Raw genomic sequence first — 12,754 nt, forward strand, 5'->3', positions numbered from 1 at the left:
GACCCCCCTCAGGCCGTAGGAGCGCGCAGCCCGGCCGCCCAGGCCAGCCTCGTTCTGCCCTCCACCGCTGCGCAGCTCTCCCGCAGAAACGTCCTCAGCTCTGACCGCGGGCCTTGGAACCCCGCCCGCGAGCGCCGCGCGCGGGGAAACTCCGTTGCTATGGAGACGGAAGCGGTTGACCCCGGAAGGGGAGCCGACGTCGTTCAGGGACTGGGCGTGGCTTCGGTTACCGTGGCAGCAGGGACGCTCAGGCAGGGCCGGAGCCCAGTGCAGACGCCAATGCTCCTCTCGTCCTTTGCATGGCGCCCAAGAAAGAGAAACCGGGCGGGACTGTGAACACCAGTTCTAAGATATGGGAACCCTCGCTCGTAGCTGCACAGCTCAATCAGGTGAGCCTGGAGCCCCTGAAGCCGTCTCTGCCACACCCTCCTAGGCGACGCCTTCAGCCTCGCCCTCTCTTCAGTGTCTCTGGGGCCTGAAGGTTCCGGGACCCAGGGTCCCAGGGACAGGGAGTGCTTGATAAATGAGCAGAACTGAAGGGAAGAAGGAAGGGAATACCCAGCAGGTGAGTCAGTGTGATTTCAAAGGCTGGTGAGAAAGAGAGGAGGTGTCGCTCTGACACCCCCAGACCCTTTTCAGTGAAGTCGTCCGGATGGCACTCCACAACTGTACTGGAGTTTTTGTTGTTGTTGTTGTTTTTCATGTACTTTTCATTTTCTCCTGACGTCTTTTAAAGGATGAGAATCTTATCAAATCATCTGTGGCCTAGTCTGTAATAGGGCTTTAATAAATGCTGAGTGAAAACAGACACGGAGTGCCTAGAATTACACTGTTTTTAGTACAAGGGAGCTTTGTATAGATAGGAAAAGATGATTTTTAAATGTAATGCCCTGATCCCACCCTATTAAGGCTTTGACATATTTTGAAGGTGTGGGAGATCAGAGCAATGAGGGGTTGGCAGCCAACTTACCCACAGGATGCCACAAAGGCACCAGGCAATCTAGAACCCACCTGCCACAGGACTTCAAAGTGCATGAGATCCCAGAACTCACTGGCTCCCCACCCACCTGCAGTGAATGAGGAGCGCAATAGCTCTCGTCACCTGCGGCTGGAAATCCCCTTCTACATTAAAGTGTTTTTAAGTCCAAGTTAGCATTTGGGAAGAGAAAGGTTGTTTCTGGAAATTCCAGCCCATTGTGAACTACTTTAATAAGTGGGGGTAAAGTATTTTTTTCATTTTATATGTGTCTATAAGGTACTAGAGACTTAGAACTTAAAGGGAAAATGGATCCAAAATCTTGTGTTGCCCTCATGAGAAATTTTTACCTATTTGTCTTTATTTTCCACTACGATTGATTTTTTTTCCTATTAACAGCAATTCTGTTTGATAAGGAAATTAGTCCTGATGAAGAATTTCATGAAAGTAGTTATGATACTCCTGGTGCTGATGTGATGTCATGGAATTTTGGGTCCTTTCTATAACTTTAGTAATGCCGGATGTCAACTCAGTGATCCCCAGTTACTTTCTCAAATTCTCAAAGCTGTTTTTCAAAGCACTTTGTAAAAGCACCCTCTCTTTTGCTTTTATAAGTCAGCCCTCGCCAAAATAATTTTTTCTCCATTTTTTTTTTGAGATTGTATAGGCCAAGTTTGGTCTTGGAGTGAACATTTCTGCTTGAATTATAAACTGCTGAACAACGGGGTTTGATGGAGGTGCTGACAGTGCATTAGCTTTCGTGCTGCAAATACGAAGCTAGAATTTTCCTAGTTGAATGGAAAACCTAAAGGCACTATTTGTCCTTATGGCTTGAAAACCTGAAATAATATTCAGCTTTCTTGATCCTACTCAAACAATATAACTTCAATAAATCTTATGTATTAATAGAAAGAATTTGAACTCAAAGTAATATGTGCTTTTAACTATACAGAGTGAACTCCATTTTCTTCAGTTGGTTGGCACACATATTTTTTTTTTATTGCAGGAAAAAGACAACTACCCTCCACCTCCTCTCACATTTTTCTCTGCTTGATTTCATGTCTGATCCAAAAAGATAATTTCCAGATTAACCCAGCAGTTCAATGCCCGGAGGCATGTCCTAACCACCAATGCAACAGACTGTGAATTTAGGTTGCAGATGACTGTGGATGTGTGAATCCTGAACACACGTAGTGTACTCTACTGTTTTAGTATCCAGAGAGTTTCTTTCCATACACTTGTGATTCATGTCGAAGTATGTGTGATTGAGTGTGTATGCTAGTGTGTGTGTTGTATTATGTGTGTGTGTTGGGGGTGGGGGAGGAGGAAAGAATTCCTCCAGTTTTCCATAAACCAGTTTTTAGAATTAACTTATTGGATAATCCAAATCAATAGTACTTTTGAATTCATGTTCATATTGGGTAGGCTTTAAAGAGAATAAACAAGTTCACAATTTGGTTTTATTGAATTTACCTTGTATCACTGTCTCAGATTGTCCCTTCAGGCTGGAATAATTGTCAGTTTTTTCATACATTTTAGTTGGTTTTAAATATAAAATGAAAGCAAATAATACAAAGCATTCTATCACTAAGCACTAAATGATTAAATAGAGACTAGAGGTTAGGAAGATAAATATGGGCTGAGATAGTCAGGAAATGCCTTCACCTGGGCCCTAAACAGTGGGTGGAATTTGAACAGGTACAATGAAGGAGCATGATTATTTTAAGTAGGAAGACTAATATGTGCACTAAGTAAATCTGACACATTTAGATTGGGAGAAAAATGTAGGTTAGACCACTTCTGGGTATACATTACTCCTAAATTAATTCCATCAAACAAATGGTCATTTACTCTCTTTGCTATACCAAAAGATTTAACCTATTGGTATAGATGGAATATCACACCTCAAATTATATAAAAAGAAAATATTTAGGTACATTGGCAATAAGATCCTTTTGTGTTAGTATGTATGTGACATAGACATTATATTTATGATCTCTAGCAGCATTAGAAAGTCAAAGATGCGCTGGTATCGTAGAAATTAAAATCTTTCCATGCAATGATCAAGGCAGGCTCTACTGGCCACAGTGAGAGGAGGAGTTGTGAACCTTAGCCCTCAGTACTCATTAAACAATATTAATTCCCCATCCTTCCCTCTCCTCAGCCCCAGGAAGCTGCCACTGTACTTTCTGTCTCTCCAAATTTGACTACTTTAGGTACTTCATGTAAGTGGAATCGTACAGTATTTGTCTTTTTGTGACTCTTATTTTACTTAATGTCCTCAAGGTTCTTTCATACTGTAGCATGCATCAGAATTTCTTTCCTTTTTACATTTTATTTATTCATTCATTCACTGATGGGCCCTTGGGTCGCTTTCACCTCTTGGCTATTGTGAGTACTGCTGCTGTTAACGTGGGTATTAACATGGGTGTACAAAAATTTGTTGGAGTCCCTGCTTTAAAAACATTTGGGTATGTATACAGAAGTAGAATTACTGGATCATATGGCAATTCTGTGTATTTAATTTTGTTTTGAGATAGGGTCTATGCGGCCCAGGCTGGTCTCAAACTCCTGGACTCAAGCCATCCTCCCGCCTCAGCCTCTCAAAGTGCTGGGATTACAGGAGTAAGCCACTGTGCCCAGATTTAATTTTTTGAGGAACTACCGTTATCATTTTGCACAGTGGCTATGTCATTTTACATTCCCACCACAATGTACAAGGATTTCAATGTCACCACATCTTTGCCAACACTTTTTATTTTTTGTTGTTGTTTTATTTTTATTTTTTGGTAAGGTTTGTTTTTGTTTGTTTATTGGTTTTGTTTTTTGATTTTTTAATAATAGCTATCCCAACAGACATGAGGTGATATCTCAATGTGGTTTCGATTTTCATTTCTTTAATGATGTGATGATGAGCATCTTTATTCTTTGTCTCTTATAACAACTTTTGACTTAAAGTCTCTTTTGCGTTGTAGTTGCTTAACCTAGCCTGCTCGCTTTTAGTTACTATTAATATTTGCATGGAATACCTTTGTCTGTCCCTTTACTTTCAACCGATGCATATCCTTATATCTAAAGTAAATCTCTGCCAACAGCATATACTTCAATTCTGAATTGTGTTTGTTGTTTTTTAATCCATTCTGCCAGTCTCTGTTTTGTTGTTGTAGGGTTAATACATTTATATTTAAAGTAATTACTAGTATGAAAAGATTTACTTTTACTACTTTATTTTTTGTTTTCTATATGTCTTACAGATTTGTTGTGTTCTTTGCTCCCTCCATTAGTGTCTTTCTTTAGTTGATTTTTGTTAGTGACATGTTTGGAATACCTTCTCATTTTCTTCTGTGTATATTCTGTAGATATTTTCTTTGTGGTTACCATGTAATCTCATAAAGTTATAATAATCTGTCTTAAATTGATACCAACTTAGTATCAATTTCTTATGTAAATTCACTTTACAGCCTCACCTCCTGCATAACTTACGTTATGGTGTCACAAATTACCTCTTTATGTACTCATTAGCATAGATTTATAATTATTTTTACAATTTTTTCTTTAAATCCTGTGGAAAATAAAAAGTGGATTTACAAATCAAAATTATAATAACTTTTAAAATAAATTTGTTCATGCATTTTTTTTTAACCAAAGAACTTTATATTTTAATATGGCTTTCAGTTACTGTCTAGCATCCTTCATTTCAGCTTGAAGGCAATAAGATCCTTTTGTGTTAGTATATTAGTATCCTTTAACATTTTTTTATCCATTTTATTTTTTTATTCATATATAATAGAGGTACACATTTTAGAGGTACATGTGATAATTTAATGCAATCATGTAGTTTGAAAAGATCAAATGACTGTAACTAGGATATTCATTGTTTTGAATATTTGTCTTTTCTTTATACTAGAAACACTCAAATTATTCTCTTCTAGCTTTTTTGAAATATATGACAGATTATTGTAAATTATAGTCACCCTTCTGATCTATTAAACACTAGGTTTATTTCTTCTATCAAACTGTGTATTTGTACCCATTAAGCAAACTCTCTTTATGCTCCTTCCTTGCTACTTTTCCCAGCTTCTGTTAACTTTCATTCTACTCTCTATCTTCATGAGATCTACTTTTATATTTCCCACCTAAGAGTGAGAACATATGATATTCATCTTTCCCTTATTACGCTTAACATAATGAACTCCAGTTCCATCCTTGTTGCTATAAAGGACAGGATTTCATGTTGTATGGCTAAATTGTATTCAACTGTGTAACTGTATCGCATATACAGTTTTCTTTACTTATTCATCTGTTGATGGGCGCTTAGATTGATTGCATACTTTGGCTATTGTGAATACTGCTGCAATAAACATGGAAGTGCAAATCTCTCTTCGATACATTGATATCCTTTCTTTTGGCTATATATCAAATAGTGGAACTGCTGGATTGTATGGTAGTTTTATCATTAGTTTTTTGAGAAATCTCCATATAGTTTTCTATAGTATCTGTTCTAATTTACATTCTCATCAACAGTATACAAGAGTTCCCCTTTCTCTACATCCCTGCCAACACTCATTATTCATGTCTTTTTGATAAAAGTGATTTTAACTGGAGTGGCATGATATCTCATTGTGGTTTTGATTGGCATTTATCTGATGATTAGTGATGTTGAGCATCTTTTTATATAACTTTTGGTAATTACTACATTTTTTGAGAAAAGTCTGTTTGAATCCTTTGCCTATTTTTAAATCAGATTATTTTTTTTTTCTATTTAGTTGTTTGAGCCCCTTAAATATCTGGTTATTAATTTTTTGTCAGACGGATAATTTGCAACTATTTTATCCTTCTCCATGAGTTGTCTTTTCACTTTGCTGATTGTTTTCTTTGCTTTATAGCTTGATATAATCCCACTTCTCTATTTTTGCTTTGTTTGCATACGCTTTTGAGTTCTTACACAAAAAAAAATTTGCCTAGACCAATGTCCTGAAGCATTTCTCCAATGTTTTCTTTTAATAATTTCATAATTTCAGGAATTAGATTTAAGTCTGCAATCCATTTTGATTTGATTTTTGTATATGGAGAGAGATAGGGGTCCAGTTTCCTTCTTCTGCGTATAGCTATCCCAGCATTTATTTCACATTTATTGAAGAGACTGTCCTTTTCTATTGTATGTTCTTGGCACTTTTGTTGAAAATGAGTTTAATACATGGCTAAGTTTTTGTATTTTAGTAGAGACTACATGCTGATTTGTTTACTGTATTTTGAAATCAAATAGTTTGATGCCTCTAGCTTTGTTCTTTTTGCTTAAGAATTTTTTGGTTCTCCTGGGTCTTATGTGGTTCCATATAAATTTTAGGGTCCTTTTTTTCCATTTTCGTGAAGAATGTCATTAGTATTTTAATAGGGATTGCATAACTGTAAATTCTTTTGGCTAGCATGGACATTTTACAAAATTAATTATTTCAGTTCAAGAACATGGGATATCTTTTCTTTTTGGTGTGCATCCTTTTCAATCTTTTACATCAGTGTTTCTAGTTTTATTTGTATAGATCTTTCTTTTCTTTGATAAAATCGATTCCTAGGTATTTTATTCCTAGATATTTACTGCAAATGGGTTTGTTTTATTGATTCTTTTTCTCAGATTATATGCTGATGGTGAATATAAGTGCTACTGATTTTTGTATGTTATTTTGTATCCTGCAACTTTACTTATCAGTTCTAGCAGTTTTTTTTTTGGTGGAATCATTAGATTTTTCTAAGTATGAAATCATACCTGTAAACAATGAAAATTTGACTTATTTCTTTTCAATTTGGATTTCCTTCATCTCTATCTCTTCCCTAATTGTTCTGGCCAAGATTTCCAGCATTATGTTGAATAAAAGTGGTAAAATTCCGCATCCTATTGTCCTATTCCAGATCTTAGAGAAAAGGCTTTCCATTTCTTCCTAGTCAATATGATTTTAGCTGAGTGTTGGCCTTTATCATTTGAGGCATGTTTTTTCTATATCCAGTTTTTAGGGTTTTCATCCTAAATGGATATTAAATTTTATCAAATGCTTTTTCATCATCTATTGAAATGATCATATGTGTTTTATTCTTGGTTCTATTCATACAATGTGTCACATTTCTTGATTTGCCTATGTTAAGCCATCCTTACATTCCTGACATAAATTCCACTTGATAATGGTGAATGATCTTTTTAATTTGATGGGAAATTTTTTATTACAGCTTCAATCTCATTATTCATTTTTGGTTTGCTAAAATTATCTATTTATTCATGGTTCAATCTCAGTAGGTTTTATATGTTAGGAATTTGTCCATTTCTGCTGGGGTTTCCAATTTTTGTTGTTCAGTTGTTCATAATAGTCTCATGATTCTTTGCATTTCTGTGGCCTTAGTTGTTGTATCTCCTGTTTTGTTTCCAGGTTTATTTACCTGAGACTTCTCTCTGTTTTTCCTAAAGGTTTGACAATTTGTTTATCTTTAAAAAACAAAACAAAAAACAAAAAAAAAACCAAAAAACTTGTTTTATTCCATTGATCTGTATTTTTTTAGCCTCAATTTCATTTATTCTTCCTCTGATCTTTATTATTTTCCTTCTACTAATTTGAGGTTTGGTTTGTTCTTGCTTTTCTAGTTCTTTGAGGTGCATGACTGATATGCTTTGGCTTTGGGTCCCTAACCAAATCTCACCTTGAATTGTAATCCCCATAATCCCCATGTGTCAAGGGAGAGACCAAATGGAGATAATTGAATCATGGGAGTGGTTTTCCCCATGCTGTTCTTGTGATAGTGAGGGAATCTCATGAGATCTTATGGTTTTATAAAAGTCTGTTCCCCTGTACTAGCTCATATGCTTTCCCACCTGCTGCCATGTAAAACATGCCTTTGTTTTTCCTTCATCTTTTGCCATGATTATAAGTTTCCTGAGACCTTCACAGCAATGGAGAATTGTGAATCCATTAAACTTCTTTTCTTTACAAACTATCCATTCTTGAGTATTTCTTCATAGCAATGTGAGAACTAATACAATGGTTGAATTGTTTTATTTGAAGTCTTTCTGGTTTATGGATACAAGTGTATTTCAATAAACTTTCCTCTTAATTTTGCTTTTGCTGTGTCCCATAAATTTTGGCATGTTGTTTTTCTATTTTCATTTGTTTCAAGAAATTTTTTAATGTTCTTAATTTTTTCATTAACCAATTTAACATTCAGAAGCAAGTTGTTTAATTTCCATGTGTTTGTGTGGTTTTTGAGGTTTCTCTTGTTATTGATTTCTAGTTTTATTCCTTTGTGGTAAGAAAAGATTCTTGATATAATTTCTACTCTTTTTAATTTGTTGAAACTTGTTTTGTGGCCTAAGATATGATCTATAATGGAAAGTGTTCTGTGTGCTACTGAAAAGAATGTATATTCTGCACTATTTGATTGAAATGCTGTGTAAATATCAGGTAGGCCTATTTGCTATAGTGTGTATTTTAACTCCAATATTTTTGGTGATTTTTTTGTCTGGATGATTTGTCCATTACTGACAGTGGGTCCTCAACTATCATTGTATTACAATCTATCTCTCCCTTTACATCTATTTTTTTTATTATTATTATTTTTATTGCATTTTAGGTTTTGGGGTACATGTGAAGAACATGCAAGATTGTTGCATAGGTAAACACATGGCAGTGTGGTTTTCTGCCTTCCGTCCCCTCGCCTGTATCTGTCCTTTCTCCCCATGCTCTCTCTTCCCACCTCCCCACCCCCGTCCCTCCCCCATTTCCCCCCAACGGACCCCAGTGTGTAGTGCTCCCCTCCCTGTGTCCATGTGTTCTCATTGTTCAACACCCGCCTATGAGTGAGAACATTCGGTGTTTGATTTTCTGCTCTTGTGTCAGTTTGCTGAGAATGATGGTTTCCAGGTTCATCCATGTCCCTACAAAGGACGTGAACTCATCGTTTTTGATGGCTGCGTAATATTCCATGGTGTATATGTACCACATTTTCCCTATCCAGTCTATCATCGTTGGGCATTTGGGTTGGTTCTAGGTCTTTGCTATCATGAACAGTGCTGCAATGAACACTCGTGTGCATGTGTCCTTATAGTAGAATGATTTATAATCCTTTGGATATATACCCAGTAATGGGATTGCTGGGTCAAATGGGATTTCTATTTTTAGGTCATTGAGGAATTGCCACACTGTCTTCCACAATGGTTGAATTAATTTACATTCCCACCAACAGTGTAAAAGTGTTCCTATTTCTCCACATCCTCTCCAGCATCTGTTGTTTCCAGATTTTTTAATGATTGCCATTCTAACTGGTGTGAGATGGTATCTCAGTGTGGTTTTGATTTGCATTTCTCTAATGACCAATGATGATGAGCATTTTTTCATATGTTTGTTGGCCTCCTGTATGTCTTCTTTTGTAAAGTATCTGTTCATATCCTTCGCCCATTTTTGAATGGGCTTGTTTGTTTTTTTCTTGTATATCTGTTTTAGTTCTTTGTAAATTCTGGATATCAGCCCCTTGTCAGATGGGTAGACTGCAAAAATTTTTTCCCATTCCGTTGGTCGCTGATTCACTCTACTGACTGTTTCTTTTGCCGTGCAGAAGCTGTGGAGTTTGATTAGGTCCCATTTGTCTATTTTGGCTTTTGTTGCCATTGCTTTTGGCGTTTTGGTCATGAAGTCCTTGCCTACGCCTATGTCCTGAATGGTTTTGCCTAGATTTTCTTCTAGGGTTTTTATGGTGTTAGATCTGATGTTTAAGTCTTTAATCCATCTGGAGTTAATTTTGGTGTAAGGTGTCAGGAAGGGGTCCTGTTTCTGCTTTCTGCACATGGCTAGCCATTTTTCCCAACACCATTTATTAAACAGGGAGTCCTTTCCCCATTGCTTGTTTTTGTCAGGTTTGTCGAAGATTAGATGGTTGTGGGTATGTCGTATTTCCTCTGAGGCCTCTGTTCTGTTCCATTGATCTATATCTCTCTTTTAGTACCAGTACCGTGCTGTTTTGATTACTGTACCCTTGTAGTATAGTTTGAAGTCTGGTAGTGTGATGCCTCCTGCTTTGTTCTTTCTGCTTAGAATTGACTTGGCTCTGCGGGCTCTCTTTTGGTTCCATATGAAATTTAAGGTGTTTTTTTCCAGTTCTGTGAAGAAGGTCATTGGTAGCTTGATGGGAATAGCGTTGAATCTGTAAATTACTTTGGGTAGTATGGCCATTTTCACGATGTTGATTCTTCCTAACCATGAACTTGGAATGTTTCTCCATCTGTTTGTGTCCTCTCTTATTTCGTTGAGCAGTGGCTTGTAGTTCTCCTTGAAGAGATCCTTTACATTCCTTGTTAGTTGTATTCCTTAGTATTTTATTCTCTTTGTAGCAATTGTGAATGGCAGTTCCTTCTTGATTTGGCTCTCTTTAAGTCTGTTACTGGTGTATAGGAATGCTTGTGATTTTTGCACGTTGATTTTGTATCCTGAGACTTTGCTGAAGTTGTTTATCAGTTTCAGGAGATTTTGGGCTGAGACGATGGGGTCTTCTAGATATACAATTATGTCATCTGCAAATAGAGACAATTTGATTTCCGCCTTTCCAATTTGAATACCCTTTATTTCTTTTTCTTGCCTAATTGCTCTGGCTAGAACTTCCAGTACTATATTGAATAGGAGTGGTGAGAGAGGGCATCCTTGTCTAGTGCCAGATTTCAAAGGGAATGCTTCCAGTTTTTGCCCATTCAGTATGATATTGGCTGTTGGTTTGTTGTAAATAGCTTTTATTGTTTTGAGATACGTTCCGTCAATACCTAGTTTATTGAGAGTTTTTAGCATAAAGGGTTGGTGAATTTTGTCAAAGGCCTTCTCTTCATCAATTGAGATAATCATGTGCTTTGTGTCTTTGGTTCTGTTTATGTGGTGAATTATGTTTATGGACTTGCGTACGTTGAACCAGTCTTGCATCCCCGGAATGAATCCTACTTGATCATGGTGGATGAGCTTTTTGATATGCTGTTGCAATCGGTTTGCCAGTACTTTATTGAAGAATTTTGCATCTGTATTCATCATGGATATTGGCCTGAAATTTTCTTTTCTTGTTGAGTCTCTGCCGGGTTTTGATATCAGGATGATGTTTGTCTCATAAAATGATTTGGAAAGGATTCCCTCTTTTTGGATTGTCTGGAATAGTTTCAGAAGGAATGGTATCAGCTCCTCTTTGTATGTCTGGTAGAATTCGGCTGTGAACCCATCTGGACCTGGGCTTTTTTGGGTGGTAGGCTCTTTATTGCTGCCTCAACTTCAGACCTTGTTACTGGTCTATTCAGGGTTTTGGCTTCTTCCGGGTTTAGGCTTGGGAGGACGCAGGTGTCCAGGAATTTATGCATTTCTTCCAGGTTTACTAGTTTATATGCATAGAGTTGTTTGTAATAATCTCTGATGATGGTTTGGATTTCTGTGGAATCTGTGGTGATATCCCCTTTATCGTTTTTTATTGCATCAATTTGGTTATTCTCTCTTTTCTTTTTTATTAATCTGGCTAGTGGTTTGTCTATTTTGTTGTTCTTTTCGAAAAACCAGCTCCTGGATTTATTGATTTTTTGAAGAGTTTTTTGTGTCTCGATTTCCTTCAGTTCTGCTCTGATCTTAGTTATTTCCTGTCTTCTGCTAGGTTTTGAGTTTTTTTGATCTTGCTCCTCTAGCTCTTTCAATTTTGATGATAGGGTGTCAATTTTAGATCTCTCCTTTCTTCTCATGTGGGCACTCATTGCTATATATTTTCCTCTAGAGACTGCTTTAAATGTGTCCCAGAGATTCTGGTATGTTGTGTCTTCGTTCTCATTGGTTTCAAAGAACATCTTTATTTCTGCCTTCATTTCATTGTTTATCCAGTCAACATTCAAGAGCAAGTTGTTCAGTTTCCATGAAGCTGTGCAGTTCTGAGTTAGTTTCTGCATTCTGAGTTCTAACTCGATTGCACTGTGGTCTGAGAGACCGTTTGTTATGATTTCCATTCTTTTGCATTTGCTGAGGAGTGATTTATTGCCAATTATGTGGTCAATTTTAGAGTAAGTGTGATGTGGTGCTGAGAAGAATGTATATTCTGTGGATTTGGGGTGGAGAGTTCTGTAAATGTCTATTAGGTTTGCTTGTTCCAGGTCTGAGTTCAGTTCCTGGATATCCTTGTTGATTTTCTGTCTGGATGATCTGTCTAATATTGACAATGGGGTGTTAAAGTCTCCCACTATTATTGTGTGGGAGTCTAAGTCTCTTTGTAAGTCATTAAGAACTTGCCTTATGTATCTTGGTGCTCCTGTATTGGGTGCGTATATATTTAGGATCGTTAGCTCTTCTTGTTGCAGTGATCCTTTTACCATTATGTAATGTCCTTCTTTGTCTCTTTTGATCTTTGTTGCTTTAAAGTCTATTTTATCAGAGATGAGAATTGCAACTCCTGCTTTTTTTTTTTTTTTTTTGCTATTTGCTTGGTAGATCTTCCTCCATCCCTTTATTTTCAGTCTTTGTGTATCCTTGCATGTAAGATGGGTTTCCTGGATACAGCACACTGATGGGTTTTGGCTTTTTATCCAATTTGCCAGTCTGTGTCTTTTGATTGGGGCATTTAGTCCATTTACATTTAGGGATAGTATTGTTATGTATGAATTTAATACTGTCATTTTGATGCTATCTGGCTGTTTTGTTGGTTAGTTGATGCAGATTCTTGATTGTGTTGATGCTCTTTTACCATTTGGTGTGTTTTTGGAGTGGCTGGTACTGGTTGTTCCTTTATATGTGTAGAGCC

General features: G+C 36.8%; 1 protein-coding gene across 5 annotated transcripts in view; it reads left to right on the forward strand.

The window, feature by feature from the left end:
- Positions 1-235: 235 nt before the first annotated feature.
- Positions 236-12,754, forward strand: part of SPAG17 (sperm associated antigen 17) — a 250,275-nt gene continuing 237,756 nt past the window's right edge. For all 5 annotated transcript variants that reach the window (XM_003933530.4, XM_074381189.1, XM_074381188.1 and 2 more), the window contains exon 1: positions 236-389. In XM_003933530.4, coding sequence (XP_003933579.2) covers positions 300-389 — 90 coding nt within the window. In that variant the 5' untranslated portion in view covers positions 236-299. The remainder of the gene's footprint in view (positions 390-12,754) is intronic.

The sequence above is a fragment of the Saimiri boliviensis genome, chromosome 11, assembly GCF_048565385.1.
Source record: "Saimiri boliviensis isolate mSaiBol1 chromosome 11, mSaiBol1.pri, whole genome shotgun sequence".
Lineage (NCBI taxonomy): Eukaryota > Metazoa > Chordata > Mammalia > Primates > Cebidae > Saimiri > Saimiri boliviensis.